The sequence below is a fragment of the Macaca thibetana genome, chromosome 8 (assembly GCF_024542745.1).
Source record: "Macaca thibetana thibetana isolate TM-01 chromosome 8, ASM2454274v1, whole genome shotgun sequence".
NCBI classification, from domain to species: domain Eukaryota; kingdom Metazoa; phylum Chordata; class Mammalia; order Primates; family Cercopithecidae; genus Macaca; species Macaca thibetana.
In genome coordinates, this window is record NC_065585.1 from 36,119,135 (window position 1) to 36,137,972 (window position 18,838).

At 35.8% G+C, this 18,838-nt stretch overlaps 2 protein-coding genes across 2 annotated transcripts in view; both read right to left on the minus strand.

Moving 5' to 3' along the window:
• The window catches only part of EBAG9 (estrogen receptor binding site associated antigen 9), a 1,013,262-nt gene that overhangs the window by 449,295 nt on the left and 545,129 nt on the right, over positions 1–18,838 (minus strand). The window lies entirely within an intron of this gene.
• TRHR (thyrotropin releasing hormone receptor) overlaps positions 2,149–18,838 on the minus strand; it is a 40,087-nt gene continuing 23,397 nt past the window's right edge. The window contains exon 3 of the mRNA XM_050801384.1: positions 2,149–4,711. Within this exon, the coding sequence (XP_050657341.1) occupies positions 4,304–4,711 (408 nt within the window). The 3' untranslated portion in view covers positions 2,149–4,303. The remainder of the gene's footprint in view (positions 4,712–18,838) is intronic.

Here is an 18,838-nt window from a genome sequence, read left to right on the forward strand (position 1 = left end):
CAGAACCCTGTAGACTTAGTTTATGTCAGCAATGTCATCATTTGGTGTTAACCATGTCAGTAACAAAATTGTTCTCCAATATGAAACTCCTGTAAATGAGGTTTGCTGCTGAGTAATGAGATTATACTTATAGACTAAACATATCAGAAAAATAGTACAGGGTCTTATCTGAACTTGTTTTCCTGTGTAATCAGTGAAGAATTAACAGATACTTCTCATTAGAGTCCATAAAGTAGAATGAGAATATGTAAAATTGATCCTTATATTAAAAGTCATCTTATGATATTTCAAATGGACCATTAACAATTGCTTCTTTAAATTATATTTCTTGACATCTCAGATTTGCATTCTAAATACTGCCAAACAGTTATATCTTCAGGTGATGACATGTTGGTCTTCTTCTTCTCGTAGGATTGTGAGCTTCACAAGAATGGGAAGAGTCTTTTGTCTGCTGAAACAAATTTCTGCAGCAATTTTGCACATATTGAGTGTTCTTTGATTAGTTTCTGACCAAAACCTCCAAAATGCCAAGCTTGTACTTTCTTCTGTGAGGGAAAAAGCCATATTAAACTTTTCAAATCTATACATGATTCCTACCATGTCAATGAGGACATAAAGAGAACTCTAATTTAAAGCATCAGTTTTTCTATGTTTAAAAGTGATTTCATGAAAATGAAAGTTTGCAAAATAACGGCATACTTTTATACATAAATATGTTTGAAAGAACATTTGTATTTTTACTTAAGGTATGTCATATCCAGGTTTAGTCTTGAATGAAGTTAGATGAATCTTCCTCCTATGAGGAAAGTGATGATTGTGGAGTGATGAGAGTTTGATGGGGAGAGGGAAAAGAGAGAAAAATACTTATGACCACAGAGCTCTGTAAGATTCCTTAATGTGTATTATTCTGAAAGCTTGTGTTGACTCAGTCAAATCTTGGTTTTGATGGCTATTTATTGTAAACAGCTACGGATACATAAGAAATAAATTGCGGATACATAAGAGATATTCATGTTTGCTTCCCCCTAGGGGAATGAGTGACTTAAAACATTTGGAAACATTTTGTATTGACTCTGGAACTGACTAGTTCCTCTTAGGTGTACTCTCATTCACATTGAGTTTCCCTGCTTCATATATAAATATTCCAATTCCTGTTTTAATTGCAAATGGAAGATGATATTAAATATAATATTTATAGAATTCATACATTGGTAGGTTAGCCACATAAAATCTTTTCCTTCAGAAAGTTAATGTTTTCTCTTTATCATGTTTACAGATTTAACATAGTTTAGGATGATATAAATTCTTGTATTCTTTAAGAGCCAACCAAAACTATGTCGACCCAGCTTTTACTAAGACATATTGTTCTTATTATTCCAACATAATCTTCTGAAAATAAAACACTTCAAATATCCATTAAGACTTAGTTGCACTAAACTAAGTTTTATGACTGTAGCTTTTCCTTTGACATTGCTAATTGTTTAGCCAAATCAGCCATTGATTTTGGTATATTATCAAGGTGTGTTGTTCTGTACATTCAATTTTGTTTTAAGAATGACTATAGAGTTTGGACTTTTCTTATTTTTCTTCAGCATTTAGAATATTTGCCTTGAATGTTAAGGTCTAGAAATATACTCACAGCCCTTAGTTCCTAAGAGGGAATTTATGTTTGTTGATTTTATTCATGATCTGTGCCCTTTACTCAATTACCTCAGGTGTGAGATCTAACCAAAGACCCTCAGCAATTAATGAAATTGGAAGTTACAAAAGAACACAGGGAATTTTTATTAAGGAGGGCTCTTAATAACATCATTTCACCAGCAAATTTTAATCTAGCTCTTTATTTCTCATTTAGTGGTATATTAAGTTTTGATTATTTATGGAAATATTTTATGATTGAGTATAGTGTGATAAAGAATATTTTAAAAAGTTATGTCTCTTCTGTGTAAATTCAAATATCTATTGGACATTACACAGGAACATTTAATTTTAAAATGGCATTTGCTTTAGAGTTAAAACACTGTGAACTGAGTTCTTATGAATTTCCCATGTGGTCTAAAACTAACAGATTATTGGCAAATAACTTTTTAAAAATTAGAGTAGAAGAATTCAGCCCATACATTAAATTTCCAAAGATAAGAAGGGCATCTTTGTATTCTGTGTATATCATGTTAAACTAATTGTATTTTTTAACACTTGATATGATCATTCTGCAAAATCCATAACTTTTTATTAATTAGGAATTAGGTCACAGGAATACTGGTCTTATCGTCAGAGAAATCGCAGCTGTAGTGAAATTGTGATGAAGATAATGTTGATTGACTACCTACCAGCATACCTGAGACATAGTAGATGCTCAATGCTATTATTTCCTTTCCGTAATGAAAAAATCTCACATATTACAATCCCCTTTTTCACCAATTTATGAACATGTGGGTATGTGTTTATAAACACTTACACATGTGCTTGTGTGATTTGGGGTTGCGTCACTCTGGTGCTCTATTTATACGATGCCAAGATTAATATTTATACCAGAATGAAAAGTCAGTTAACATAGATTGCTTACTGTCATGCAGGTCTGGTTTTAGGGTATTTCCTGCAAATATTTGCTTGCATTCGTTTACTGTTATAGTAACAGGATAAAAATGTCTTGCTGGAGTAGATAAGGCCAATTTTCAAAAAAAGCATACTCTAGAATAAGGTTCTGGACAGCAGAGTCTCCATGAAACAGCACTTAAAAACAAGTTTCAAAAGTAAAATGGTATATTCTTTATTAAGAAGGTGGGAGGTGTAATTATCATTAGCAATTAGGTTCTAGAAAAGTCCATAAAATAGGGATATAGGCTGGAGAGGGAAAATGCCAGCCTATGGGGCATGTACAGGCATGGGTATTTTTGATCTAGTCATTAAAAAATCAGTGATGACTGAACCATCACCAAGGGCAATTTTTGCCCTTGGAAATTCTGGTTGGCCAAATCTAGTAGGTAGGAGATTCAGGTAGGAGCTGACAAGTGTCTTGGACAGATTCATTCACAAGTCTCTAATAATCACTGGCATAGCAGATATCAGTCATAAATATAAAGATGATATATTGATAATATGATGAAATCAGTTTTAACTCTGCTGAAAATAAAGCCAACAGAATTTTGCATTGCTTTTAGAATCTGTAAACAAAATATCACTAGCATTTGAGAAGAACAAAAAAAGAACCTACAAACGACAAGCAGGAAGGAAAGACAATTGCAGCCAAGGTAAAATCCATAGACTACAATTCTCAGTGGGAGGTCTTCATCTGGAAGAGGGATACCAGGATTTTGGCTGACTTAGAATAACAATGAACGTTTGAAAATGTTTCAGACTTTTGAGCTAGATTTTGCTTGAATGATTTGCTTGACATGGCTGAGTAGTTTATAAACAAGAATGTTCAAAAAGACTTTCTTGCTTAAAAGCTTCAGAGAAGAAGCAAAATCTCATTATAAATACTTGCTTTTGTCTTGGCTATACTTTTGAAAATTAATTGTACGTTAGTTTGTATCTTCACAGTTACTTAATCTGGTTTTTTACCTTGTTCCATACATCATGTGGGAGGCTGGAAGAGTTGATAAGAGTTGGATTTATCTTAAAGTCTACATTTCTCCTTAATTAATAATTTCAGATATTTTGAAGTTTATTTTCCATTAAAGTTGAATGATGATTTTCTACCTTCTAAGATATAAAAATCATCTCAGAATTTTATAAACATTATGGCAATTTTTAAAATACAGTTAACATGTATGTCCAAAATCTTATTTTTACTCAATACAATGTTTCTGTAATATTTTCCCCTTTAATTTCAGATATTCATGAACTAGCCCTGTACTATGTTAAAATGAATACTAAATGCAAACATTTAAAAATCTGTGCCTTGTCAAATTATCGAATGTATAAATAACCTGGGGGGTTGAAAAGTGACATTTGATATGGTTACTATGAATAATGTAGATTGATGTCTAGATTTTATTCAAACTCTGTAAGCCCAGAAAATATAGTGAATTTCTTAAGTTAAACGAAAAGGGCTAAACTTTAAGTTTCCATCATTTAGCTATTTCACAGATCTGCTCCATTTTTAGTGATACTAGTTTGTAAGAAGGAAAGTCTGAATCATCTTCATGGGTTACAGTATCTAGGGTCAGGACTTGTTAGAGCATTGACAAAGACTGATCTGCTCTGTCTTCACATATGACTATTGGCCATGTTCTCCCTTTTGCTGATGGCTGTACAGATTCTCATTTTCTTTGTGGTCCATTTTCTTCTAATTCATGAATCAACTTTGGCTAAAGGATACCTCAGAAGCCAAGCAGGTGTCATCAAAAGACACTTTTGTGGCAGACAGGTAAGTGTCAGTGACAGTGATATCATCAAGCTCTGTGCTGAAATGGTCTGACTCCTTGATGACACTGTAATTTAGGGCCACACTGTAGTTAGCAGGTTTCTCTGTTGGCTTCTGCTTGCAGTTGCAGAGCTTTCTGAAGGCCGCACGGAACTTCTGGGACATGAGATTGTAAATCACCGGGTTGATGGCACTGTTGAGATAAATGCAAATTCTGCAAAAGAGCAAAAACCAATTTTCTTGGAAAGGACTGGAGAGAAATGAGTTGACAACCACAAGAGTCCTGTAGGGCATCCATAAAAGGGCAAACAGAATTACAACCACCGCCAGCATCTTGGTGACCTATGGAGAAATAGAGAGAAATGCTGTACAAACACAAATGAAAACAAAACAAAACACCTTTTCTTCTCTCACCCAAACCTTTAGTTCCCAAAATGTAGTCTGAGACAAGGAGGTAGGTGCAAGTCATTTATTGTGGAGGTGATCCCAGGAAACAAGATTAAGGGTTATTAATTAGAAGAGAATGCAATTGACAAGGAAAAGCCAAAGTAGGGTGTGTTATTGAGATAGCTCCCCCTATAGCCAACTCTGGCTCAAGTAATGCAATTGAGAATTGTCTGTCAGAAGTAAGAGAATGAAAGACAGTGTCCATTCATTAAAAGGTATCGTTAAGGACTTTAACTCCTGTGTACTTCCAGGATTCTCTTGCCTGAAAACTCCTAGAGCCTTTAGAGAGACACTTGAGGCCAAGTAGAAGAGAGACAAATGGTACAGTGGATGCTTGAAGTGGGATATTTCCTGCTGCAGGAACCACCTACTGCAGGTATGGCTGAAATCAGAGTCTTGTAAGAGGATATTAGCACAGGGCACCAAAAGTGTCTGTGACAAGCATTAGGAGACTTAGGGTCAAACCTCTTCTTTGCTTACCCTATGTGTGGCCTAAGAAATTATCTTAACCTATCTTATAGCTCATCTGTAAAATGGAGCCAACATTGTCCTCCTAAATCAAATGAGGTAACAGTGGATGAAAAGAATAATGCAATAAAAGCCAGTGTTTATTGAATGTTTAGTGACTGCTATGTGCCAGACACTATCCAAGGTGTTTGTTATTTGTTATCATGTTTAAAAATTTTAAACCTCCTAAAATAGGTATTGTATCCAATACTTTTTCAAATTAGAAAACAGATACAGAGGCTATTAAGTACTTTGGTGGAAGCTGTGGAATCTCGGGGCCAGGATTAGTATCCAAGTGAGCTTGAATTCAAAGCTTTTGCACTCTTTCAGGTTAAAGGGAAATGAAAGAGAGAGAAAGCAAATGCTGGAATTTTACCTAATGTGGAAGCCACTCTTAAGTATAAGCAATGCACAGGAAGTAAGACAATAGGGATGAAGTCAATATCCCACATTGCTCACTGCTCACTGAACTTCATTCTGATTCTATGCATGTAGGATACTAAGGCTACATATTTTACCACTAGGAGTAGAAAAATTGTTCAGTGAAAATATGTGATTTCACATTGGTTCATATAATACCAAGTAAGACATTCCAGAGATTCTGACTTCTTTTAGAGCCAAGGAGGGTCTACTTAGCAAAGGGGTTAACTGAAACATAATTTTTCCTAAGTAGACTTGAAAAAACATATAAGTAAATATTTTAATTGGTCATAGGAAATCAAAGTGATAAATGTTCTAAGCTTTGGAAGGAGAGGTAGTGATTATCATCTTCACTGTCATCATCGCCATGATCTTCATCATTATGAACCACATCCCTGCCTTTATTCTCTGCTTGGTACCCCAGGATCTCTGAAATCAGATCACTGCTTCACACTTGTCAACATTCTCCCACTCCCTGTCAGGGGTAAAGCATCCTACACTGAAATACCTAGTTTAATTTATAATTAGATCTATACCATCACATTTTAGTCCTTTAAGATGGCCCAGGTAATCTGAAAAGTGCCATATAAACATTATCTTATTTAATGCTTATAGTAATTCCACGAGTAAGCTAGTATTCATTTCATTTTGCATATGAAGAAATTGAGGTTTAGGTAATTTATATGATTTGTCTACAGACACATGAGTAGTAAATGACGGAGCTGTGATTCAAATCTGTCTACTTAAGACAAAGGACATGCTCCTTCCTTTATACTTTGCCCTTTCCATGAAAGTTTCTTGTATTTTCAATAACATTTCTACTGTGTTATTTCCATTATGATCACCCAAACACTTAACTTCTTCAATGTATAAACCCAACAACACTTACTACTGCTAAATTTCAGAAGAAAGGTTGAATTTCATCTACCTTTATCTTTCCCTACAACTGTCAGGTAAAATACTGAATCCACAAGTAACATCTACCTGCCTCTTTTCACTGAATGTCAGTGAAGGGAGCAACTTTCATTGTGTTGGAGAAGAGCAACCTGTTTCAAGGTTAGTGTCTCTGCCGTGCATTTCCACAGTGCCTCCAGGCATACTTTGACATCATTCCCAAACATTTCATTGCAGTGACCTATACTTGTTCATCTCTCCAATAGACAGTAAACTTCTTCAGGGCATGGGTAAATTTCTTCATTTCCCTACTCTCAGGGATTTAGTGCACTATGTGACATAAAGTGGCCCTAAGAAAAACTTGAATACATTTTGGCATGGGAGGAATCATTTTAAAATATGTAACCATGATCATTTACTGTGCATTAATACTCTGCTATATTGTTAGAGAGTTTTTGCAAGAATATATTATTTAATAATTTTTAAACTCTCTTAAATGGAGATTAGGTCAATTAGTAAAATGAGTCTTTAATACATTTCAATTTTTTGTTTAAAATATATTTTTGAAATGTTAAGGAGATGTGAAAAGGAACAAATATAATGACGTTTCTAGGATTAACCCAGAGGAAAGTATACCTCCAATGAGATGACAGAGACTATCTTTAATCCTACCCATACATTTCTTTAGTTAATTTCAAATTTTTGATTTAGTTTAATCACTTTTTAAAATGTTCACAAGTTTTTACTGTAGCTATAGCTTGGATTTTAATAGCTCTTATTCAATATAAGAACAAACACCTAGAAAAGAAATATCCTGAAATCGTCTTTTATACTCATGTAATTTCACTGTGGTTTTTGAAATTTTATTTCCGCTATTATTCCTTATCCTGAAAATGTGACATAAATGTAGATTTGAAATACATCTTAAAAACCTCATTGTTTTTAAGCATTTATGTTTTTGACAGAGTAGCACATAGGATGCATGGTGATACGAAAGACAGCTTCTTTACAACAGCCTCTGCCCTAAGATTTAAAGGTCCTTGAGAAATATCATGACACAATCTTTGAGTGAAAATGATCTTATACTACACTTTTGATTGGGAAGGAATCCATCCATTCTAAGTTATGCATTTGCATCCCTACTGTGTATCAGTCAATGTTCTGGCTCTTGATGATTTGACAGTGATCCAGAGAGACATGGCAATGCATTCATGTACCTTAAATCTGATGAACAATTATAATACAATCTGACAACTGCTAATACAGAGGAATGTTCTGGTTCTAAGAGAACCCTTGATATAAACTTGGGGTTGAGAGGTCATTAGCAGGGGCTTTCTGGTGCAGTCAAAATCTTAAGATAAAGGGAGATGAGAGACTGTTCTTGTGGAGATTAAGTATGCATGGCAATCTGGAAGTGTAATAGTGGGTATATCATGGGACTAGAAGTAATTTAGTATGCAAATTCCAATTGCAGACCATGTAATGAAGTGGCACGATCTATCTCTTTTTCTAGGTATCTTGTGGAAACCACTACAAAGCCATTACTTTTATATGATGAAGTGACGTCACACTCCATGGAGTGCTTGCCTTCCATTCCTTCTGTCTTCCCTACAGAAAGAGAGATACAGCTGCCAAAAGCGGTACAGGCATATTGAGTTCTGAAAATGTTGGCTCTGTGGAGTCATTTTAGTTAACATAGAAGTAGGCAGCCATTTTTGTAGAGTGTATTGAAAGCAAGCAAAAGAGATTGCAAAAATTAATGGATTAATTTTTAGTATTTAGAGAGTGAGCTTGCCGGCAGAGATAGCTGAGGAGAAGGGCAGATGAGAACAGGAGGGTCTAGGCTTGGTGGCTTGTCCTTGACCACCCTAGCTAAATGTTATCTTCTTTGTGAATATCAGCTGGAAATTTTGATACCAAACTCTGCTATATGTCTTTCAGTCTTCACTGTATTTAAATATGTAGAATAAGTGGCATAAATCTCTCACAAAATTTGGATTCAGTCCTCAACACAACCTTTTGTCATCTTTATAAAGTCTCTAGATGAGGGTCCTATTCAGGGAGTTATCTTTTATAAATGTGAATTGGACAAATTTCTGTCTTATTGTTGAAATTAAGATTATAGTTCCTCAAGTGGGCTATATATGCAGTTCAATCCTGTGTATATGTGCTGCATGGAAGAAACAGGCTAATTGAGTTCTCTTTTCTAGCATGCTTACGAATCTTCTATTACTCACTACTATCATTGTAACTGCTGCTATGACTCTTACTGCAAGTTCTGAAATGATTAGCTAACATCTGTATATTGCCTTTTTGTTTTTAGAATAGTATTAGATTTATAGAAGAGTTGTAAACACAATGCAGAGAGTGTCTATATACCCCACACCAAAGTCCTTCTATTATTCACCCCTTGCATTAGTATGGCAGATTAGTCACAATTAACAAATCCATGTCAATAATTTTTATATGGAGTTAGTTAGCTCCATGCTTTATTCAGATTTCCTTACATTTTCCCCAAAGTCCCTTTTCTGTCCCTTTTCACATCCAGAATACCACATTATCTTTAGTTGTCACAGCTCCTTAGGTTCCTCTGGGCTGAGACAGTTTCTCTGACTTCGTCGTTTTGATGGTCTTGATGGTTTTGAGGAATACATTAGGTATTGTATAGAATGCACTTTAAGTTGAGGTTGGCTGATGTTTTTCTCATGGTTAGACTGAGGTTATGAATTTTTGAGAGGAAGGCCACTGGAGTGACATGCCTCTTGAACCTGCTCCAAACAGGCTTGCCAGAATGGGAGAAGATGTGAAGTTAGCGATAGTAATAGCCATAGCCCAGTTAATAGTATGCCATATGTTAGGGTCTGGTTACATAATATCTGGCATCATTTTGATTATTTGTCAGAGATTAGCTTATTAGTTTGCCTAGGGAGTCATAAGGATTTGATTCATACCTCAATTCCCTAGAAGTTTTAGTCGAAATTTTTGTACTGATTCAGAAAAAATTTTGTGCATGCACATGGGTCTTGCTAGTATCTGGATACTCTTGCTTTGGAGATAAAGACTGTGGCTTTGTCCTTCTCTGTGTTATTGAATGACAATAGGTAGTAGGTATGGAAGAAAGAGTTGGAATTCGCATTCAGCATCTTGGATTCACAGTCCTATTCTGCCTCTGAAGACACTGGGCAGGTCATGTGACTTTTGTCTGAACCTTATCTAAATTCCAGGGCAATCTTAAGTTGTGAAAAAGCTCTGTTAGTACTAAAAAGCAAAGTCATATACCAGATGGTCACAATTTTATCATTAAACTTGTATTTGAAGACTATTTATTTTATAATGAGTGATTTTTAAGGATATTACAAGCAGATAACTTTAATTTGTGAATAGACTCTTTATCAGTTTTGGATCCGACTTTGTATAATGCCAAAACCCTTTTTTGACTTCATTCACAAAGTAAATCAACAAAAAACCTTCACTTCATCTCTACGGCACAAAAGGTAGGGAGAAGTCTTTAGTACATACGCCTGGCACATAAGTACTCAAAGCACAGTTAAATTATTACTGAGTAAATACTTATTTTTCACAAATGTTATAATTATGAAGTTATGCATCAATTTAGAATTCTTTACATTAACAAAAACACTCTAGTTCTTGTATTTCTTCTGGCTGGAATACTCTCCTTTTCAGAAATATACTTCTTTCTGGAAATATTTTCTTGTTAATGAATATAAAACATTTAGTCTTTAATATTCTAATGCCATTCTTCTGAGGGTAACAATACATTCTGTGCTTGGACTCTGCCCATGTTCTCCAGTATTTCTGCATATTAACAAAGTGTCCTGTAACTGGGAATATTTTACTCTCAGATGGCCCTCAGCAAAGTGATCAATGACTATTTAAATTTTGTTACAATAATTGGGCCAGCTGAATGAACTTGACATGATAATTAAACAAATCTGAATTTTGCCAAGCTTCCACACTAATTGGAAGCTCTGAGAATTTCTTCTTGCAGATTATTTTGCTTTGTTTTGACTTATCTCTGGACATTCAGTTTTTTTTTCTTTTTTTTTTTTGAGATGGAGTTTTACTCTATTGCCCAGGCTGGAGTGCAGTGGCGTGATCTCAGCTCACTGCAAACTCCGCCTCCTGGGTTCAAGTGATTCTCCTGCGTCACCTCTCAAGTAGCTGGGATTATATGCGTGCACCACCATGTCGGCTAATTTTTGTATTTTTAGTAGAGATGGGGTTTTATCATATTGGCCAGGCTGGTCTTGAACTCTGGATCTCAAGTGATTCACCTGCCTTGGCCTCCCAAAGTGCTGGGATTACAGGTGTGAGCCACCACACCCAACTGACATTCAGTTTTTAAAAGACAGGTATAATCAATGTGGGTGCTACATATCATAGAGTGAGATCATTGATGGGGCTTAAAAGTTGAATGATGGGGCCACAAAAGGTCTTGACATCAACTTGTCAGTTACTGTGTAATAAAAGTGAATAAAGGCTGAGTGATAATTCATGGTGGAGAGACCGTGGACTGACATACTCTGTGTTGTGCATTACTTATGGATTTCTTCCAAGAAGACACCCAGGCTTGCTAATGCATAGGTTCTTGACTTCACTTGTCAAGTACTGAACCTAAATGTTTCATTCAGAGTAGCCTTTCTGGCAAGCATTATGGAGTGTTTTCTGGGCTCTATTCTGATGGAAAATGCTCAAGAAAATATTAGCAGGGATTCACAATAGAGAAACTTTGGTTGTATCTGATAAGGCTTGAGGAAAGAGAAGAAGGGCTAAAGAGGAAAAAAAAGTGACACAGGATTTTTATTGTTTTTCTCACAGACAAGGTATTGATGTCACCCAGGCTGGAGTACAATGGTGTAATCATAGCTCACTGTAAACATGAACTCCTAGGCTCAAGCAATCTCCCCATCTTGGTCTCCCAAAGTGTTGGGTTTATAGGTGAGGAAAAAAGTTTTTTCTTCACAATTCTAGAGTGTGCTGAGAAAGGCGGAGTTCTTTTATGAGCAAGACATTTGAGGGGGAAAGGAAACTATACTTTATATCTGGGCGTGGGGCTGCATGCACCAGTAGGGCCATGAGTTGACACTGTCATCTGGAGGATATCAGAGCCCAGATGACAGTAGGAGTTACAGGATGACATAAAGCTAGGTAGAACGTGACATGACCCTTCCTCTGTGACACCTTCAGTTCTCTAGGAAAATAACTTAGCATCACCAAATGCAAATGTGAAGGTACTTCCGGCGGAAAATCAACAGAGCTCTGCTTCTCACTCTGATGTGGGATGAACCCTCAAAGCCTTGTACATTCTTTCAAGAAGAAAGTTAGAGAGAGGCACACACACATGAAGAGTGGGAAGTGATGGGACTTTGAGCTGTCCTGGTTAGTGGAACTGGGGTTCAATGCTAAGTTGCACCAACATTTCTCAGTGTGAGAGGCTCCAAGTGATAGTGAGCCTTGCTTTCTGAGAATCAATGACAGTCTATGTGAGATGGGAACTATGCAGTGCTTTCCGAACATCTTTTAATCTAGAATGGAAAAAACTAGATGAAAATTGAAGGTATTCTAATCTAAGTAATAGGAATTTGCAGATTAAAAGACAAGATAATTAAAATATGTGAAATACTTAGTATGCACCAGGCAAGGTATATTCTTCATAATGGACCTCCTTTTTACTGAGGATAAGACTGATGTCAGAAAGTTTATATGCTGGTGATCAACAGCCACACTTTTGATGCATTGGTATATCAAAGTGATATATTGGACTCCAACATCATCTTTTTCTCTTTACTGTTATGAATTAAATTTTGGGAAGGATTTTTTTCCTGAAATTTGAAAACCTAAAAACAAAACTTGGGCTTAAAGGTTGGAATTGGTGGAGGTCGTATGTGGGAGGGGAGCAGGGAGAATGAAAAACTAACTCTTATTTCTACACAACAGTTTATGCATATTGCACCTAACAAAGATATTCCTATTCACATTGTGATACTAAGACCTTACGGAACATATTTTTAAAATGTTTCTGATTTCAGGGTTCTTCTTCGAAGAATGGAAAACAGCTGTGTGCTAGGTAAGATTTGCATCTAGACTTAAGGATTAGATGTAACACTTTCTGCAATACTAGCAACTATTGTAGTGGTGAGATTTCAGTATTGATTACGGAGTCTGGTAATCATGAATGATGAGAAGTTGGTCTTTATTGCTGGGATGTTTTCTTGTTCACAGGAGGTGAAGATTTGGAAGCACGCTGAGAAAGAAAAACTCAACTGGCAGAATTTGATTCAACTTACAATAACATCTAAATTTAGAAAATAAAATGTCATTGTGAATTCTTTTATGAGCCACCGTGGAAAAATGCTACAGTTGATCTGCCATGGGCTGAGTTTGCTGTTTAGCCTTTTCTAAGTATCTCTCTTCTAGGTAAATTACTGGTAGATAGCTAAGCCTTTGGAAAAGTCTGCCCTAATATAGCTTGCTTTAATTTTCTGAACTTTGCTCTCTAGAGTATGGTTACCTCTCCTGGTTATATTTTCATCTGGAACTAGTTTTTAGGAATTCTAACTGGGCATCTTGGCTGGCTCTGAGCTGCTAGCTGTAGCACTTCCCTGAAGACACCAATCTTTCCCAAGGGAGATATTTCACAGCCTCTTTTCTTCCTTGTGCTTCCCTGGCTATACAGTCTGTTAAGGGTGACATTGTAAACAGAAACACAGAAAATGATTCCTCAGCTGCTTACCCAGTAGGGGCTGGGAAATCAAAGGGGATATTTTAAAATGTAGAATGCAAATGATGGAGAAGGAGAGAGATGATGGTGATCCTTAAATAGAAGTAAAATTCTCAGAGCTGCCAGATTTTTCAGAAGGCACTTAGTTGTCTTGCTTCTAAAAATCTTAGACAAAGTCCCTCATTGTAGAGCTGGGAGCACCTGGGAGGCTCCCCCAGGGAGATAGCCTGTACTATGCTCAGGCCTGGAGTTACAGAGCTAATTTCCTAGCTGTCCTAGAAGATCTCACAGAGTCAGCCAAGGGGTAGGCACATTTTCTTTCCTTCAGCAAACCATACATTCAACATTTTCCACTGATTTCAGCTTTCTGATGAATTAAACATGGTATTCAAAATCAGAAGCCTTGGTTTTAAATTTCAGCTTTACAAACCATTGCTACTCAAAGATTTTTGAGCCTTAACCTCTGCATTTAATGTGTGAAAATATATGAATGAGGATTCATAAAAACACATTGTAATATGTGCTATACCTTTCTAATATAAGGGACTGTTATATTCTTTATCTTGTCTTGAAATCTGCATCCTTGATAAGAGGTGCCAGCTTTATCATTCTGTGTTAACCTAACAGACTGAATGGAGTTTCCTTGCACTTATCTGCTTCTTCACTACTTGACTAAAAACATGATTTGAGCCTACAAACCATGCTGGCCCTGGCTATGAGTTCCAACCATTCAACACAGATTACTACTGCATCAGAGTCTCTTTTGGATGATATGGTCAGAGTTGGTTTGTAGTATTAGTATAGTGATGACGCGAACAGGCTATGGAGGCAGACAGCTGGATTCTAAGTCTAGTTCTGCCACTTACTATCTGTATGGCACCGGACAAGATATTGCACCCTTGTAAGCCTCAGTATATATGTCTGAGAAATACAAAGAGATATGAAGAATAAATGAGGTAGTTTAGGTAATGCACCAGCATAGGGTATGGTTCTCAATAAAATACAGCTAATTTTCCATAATTTAAGGGAATGAGATTTCCCATCACTAGGTAAATGTGTAGTATTTAACCAAATGACAGATGAAGCCTTTGATAATAAATAATAATAATAATATCCTATTGAACACTTTATATTTTAAACATAGAACCAGGGACTTTATTGAATTATTTAATTTTTATAGTATTTATGAGGCAGGTATTCTGTCTTTTTATTATAAAAATGAAGAAAAACAGATTCTGAGACATTAATAATTCTGGAGAGTGGTAAATATTAATCCTTCTTCAAGTTACTTTCCCTCATGTCTCCCTGTGTATTCATTTGTGCTAATATTCACAACCTGAAAGGATCCTGTTCCTTCACTTGTTTACTTATATATTGTCTCTCATTATTCCATAGAATGATGCCTCCTTGAGGGTTGCCACTCAAGGGGCAACATGAGGCTCTGGCACTTAGTAGGTGCAATAAACATTCAGGAAATGAATGAATAAACAAATGAGAAAAACAGTTCATGAATGCTAGTCTAAGTGCTTCTGCCTCTGGAGTTCCATGTTGCCATTTGACATTTCCATTCCTAATCACAAATGTCATTATTATTATATTGTGTCTGGTTTCTTTCCTGGTATATAAGAGGGCAGGATATGTATTGCATATTTTTATCTCTAACTTCTAAAACAAGTTTGGCATCAAAAATTCTTGCATTTAAAAATTAAAATCAATGTGTAAAGATTCCTTCTCAGAAAAGGACATGACTGATAGATCAGAATGCAATTACAGTGAAGAAAATTTTTTCGGGGAACAGTCTGTTATTCTGTAGAAATAAAGAATTACTGGCTATACTGTTATGAAGAACTTAGGAAAAATAAAGAGCTGCTAACTCTTTATTGAATGCTAACTCAATATGATTTATGCTAAGTTCATTTCCTATTACTGAATATTGATCAGCACTATGTTAATATATACCAACCTAAAATGGGATTTGCCTCCAAACGATACAAAGCTCGCTTTGACAGGTATTCTTGCTCTGTTCTATCTGTCAGCTGTCACATTCAATCTTTTGTTGCTCCTCCTTCACTCATGAAGTTGTAGAAGGCTATTTCTCATGATGCCATTCTGCATCTTTAGATTATAAATTGGTATTTTTAGGGCCTGTTGAAATAAGCAGGCTCTAACATAACACAGAAAGCATTTTTTTTTAGGAGATAAAGAGTTAAAATGAAGGCAGGGGATGAACTAGCTGCCAGTTTAGGCTGCCTGTGATAAGCTTGATCTTTCCTGTATTTGGCAATTTTGTGCAATGCAAACATATTTATTTAATGTGTATTTATAATTTATCTATTGAGCAATTATCAAACACCAGTACATGTACTAAGTATATAATTATTTTCACAAATAAATTCTTAAGTAGGAATGGCTCAGAAGTCAGCAAGCTTTTACTGTAAAGGGCTAGATAGTAAATATTTTAGCCTCTGTGGGCCATGCAATCTCTGTCACAACTACTCAGCTCTGCCAGTGTAGTGAGAAAGCAGCCATGGTCAATAAATAAGGCAACAGGCATGGCTTTTGAAGTTCTACTAAAAATTTAATTGGGAAAACAAGCAGTAGAACTGCTTTTGCTCCATGATCGCAGTTTGCCAAACAGTGGAGTAGTTGAACACTTTTAATACAACAGACAAATGCATATCATCTGTTTCAAACTACTGTTGATATTTATGGCTAACTTTTTTCAAATTCTTAATTATCAACATAGCCCATGAGTAATATGAACAATATTATGGTGGCTCTTAGCTTGTGAACCAAAGTTTTGATTTAGAATTTTATTTCTCTTATGACAGAATCATAATTTGCATTATCTCTCTACCAACACCTAAAAGAATTGTGGTATCATTATAGTTTTAATGATCGTGAGGGCTCTTTTCCAGAAGATATGTGCTCTCATGCATGGTTAAATCAAAATGTATTGTAGAAACCCATGCGGAAACCTCTTGGAGAAGATGCATGTGCAAATTGATGGTAGTTGGCCCTCTGGGCCCACAGCAAGCCAGTCCCTTGGATTTTGTATCAGATTGTCTTAGTTTACCAATATAAAAGACTCTCCTTTTTTATGGCAGTCCCTCTGGGTATCCTGGTTCCAGCACTCACCAGTTGTTAGGCCTTGGGCCCATTACTGTTTGGGAGTTTCAGTTTTTTCTTCAGTAAAATGGTGACAGAAATTTTCAAAAGCCTCACAGGGTTGCTGTGTGAATAAATGTGCTAAGTGCTTATGCTAGTGCTGGCAACATAGCAAATTTGAGAAAAGTAAAACTATTTTTGAAACTAATAATAGAAAACATCCATTATTTACCATGCACCAAGTTCCGTTCTAAGTATTTCATATATATTAACTCATTTAATCTCCACAATAACACTACAAGGAAGATAGTATTATCTTCATTTTACAAATGAAGAAACTCATACACCACTTACAAATGGTAAAATGAGATTTGAACCAGGCAGAAGAGTCTCTTGTTCAATCTGCCCCTAGAAAGGTAAGTATTTCTTATTCCCAGGTGAGAAAAACTGGATAGAGATTGCCATACTTTCTCTTACAAAAATGAAGAGAGCTAAGACCTATTTGAATAAAGGAACATCTATCACAAACTTCTCTTAATTACTGACCTACTGAAAGGTTCTTATTCCACCACTGGGAAATGTTGTTGCAGTTTTGAATTAGAATGTAGAATGTTTTTTCTTTTAGAATAAGTATTATAAAATATAATTAAATAGTATCGCTAATGCTATATTTGTTGCACATAGAAGCCAAATGACTTATGTAGGCCAGCCTGGTGTCTTAACATTGCATCAATCGGAAAGACTCAGGTTTTAATGTATGAGTTTCAGGTATTGATGTATAAATGACATTCACCAGTGCCTGAATATGGATTCAGTACAACAACATGCTCTGAAAATGGGCTGTTTATTTAATATCGCTGACTGCCCTATTTAAATTAGACCCATCTCATTTCAGCATTTAATTATTTTCCTTATTTGCTCGATTTTTCTCCACCATCAGACAGGTCACAAATTGATATAATATGAGCATTTGTTTTTTATTCCCTGTTTCCCCGTTTCTCCTTAGAAAGCTCCATGCAACAGGGATGTTTGTCATATTTGTTCATTGCTGTGTTCCCAAGGTTTAAAAGAGTGCTCGGGATTCAGAAATGTGCAAGTATTCAACATATTTTTGTGGAACGAATGAATGAATTTAATTTTCACACATATAAGATAATGCTCCCTTTTTCTTGGGCAGATATATCCTCTATCTGTGCACCTTATTTCTGTGATGCTTATACCGTTGGCAAGTGTGTGAGGAAGCGGAGAATAGTGTTGCCATCAAAGACTTTGGATTAGATTCTAGGAATTAGACTTGCTCTTCCATTTTTTGAATGGGTGACCATGAGCTTAATATCACTAAATCTTATAGCACTCATCTTTAAAAATCACAGGATAAATTACACTTATGTCATAGATACAAATGAGATGATGTGTGAAAATCCCTGAGCACCACCATGCCTGGCACATATAACAGCTCAGCAATATTATCTATTATAAAGGTTAACTAATGATGGACACATATGCAAATGGGACAGATTATTTTCTGGATTTTATTGTTAGAAAGATAATCAGATATGTAATCTGTTGCATTAAATATATTTATTCAAGAGATGGGGTATTTCTATGTTGCTCAGGCTGCGCTTGAACTCCTGGGCTCAAGCGATCCTCCCTCCCACCTCAGCTTTCCAAGTAGCTGGGATTACAGGCATGAGCCCCGGTGCTCAGTTACCAAATGTGATATTAACTGAAGAATTTAAGCTAGAATATTTAAACAGTGGTTATTGAACTGGGATGGGGAAGTTTTGTGAGGGTTGTAGAAATCACTTGAGGGGAGTTTCAAAACTCTCCATGCTTTCTGGAGAGTCTGCAATGTTGCCTCATCTTTAGAATTTGTCTTGGGATGTACCTCTGCTACTGACTGGAAAATGTCCTGTTCTTCAGGGTTTTGGGGTGAAATAAATGTTGACAACAACAAAGTTGTAATATATAAATTTACAAGGTATTATATTAAAATACAATACATTCAAATCTTCATAATGACTGTCACATGGCAATAAATATAAAATATTGGCCAGGTAGTACACAAGGAAATCACCACTCATTCCAAAGGCTTTTGTGCATAGCATTTCCCCTAGCAGTACTACATAACAGTTTACCGAGATGTTTTACTTCTGAACGTAGACATTTCTATTTCTCTTTGGGAAAAATGGTTTTGTGAATTTTGTTCTTGCTAATCATCATTTTTCAAGTTGTCTTTATGATACATTTTTGGTGCTTTTGAAAGAACATTTTATATTGCTCAGTGTTACTAAGCAACTTGACTCTCTAGCATTAATTTTTGGAATTGTGTTTGGTCACTTTAGCTGAAG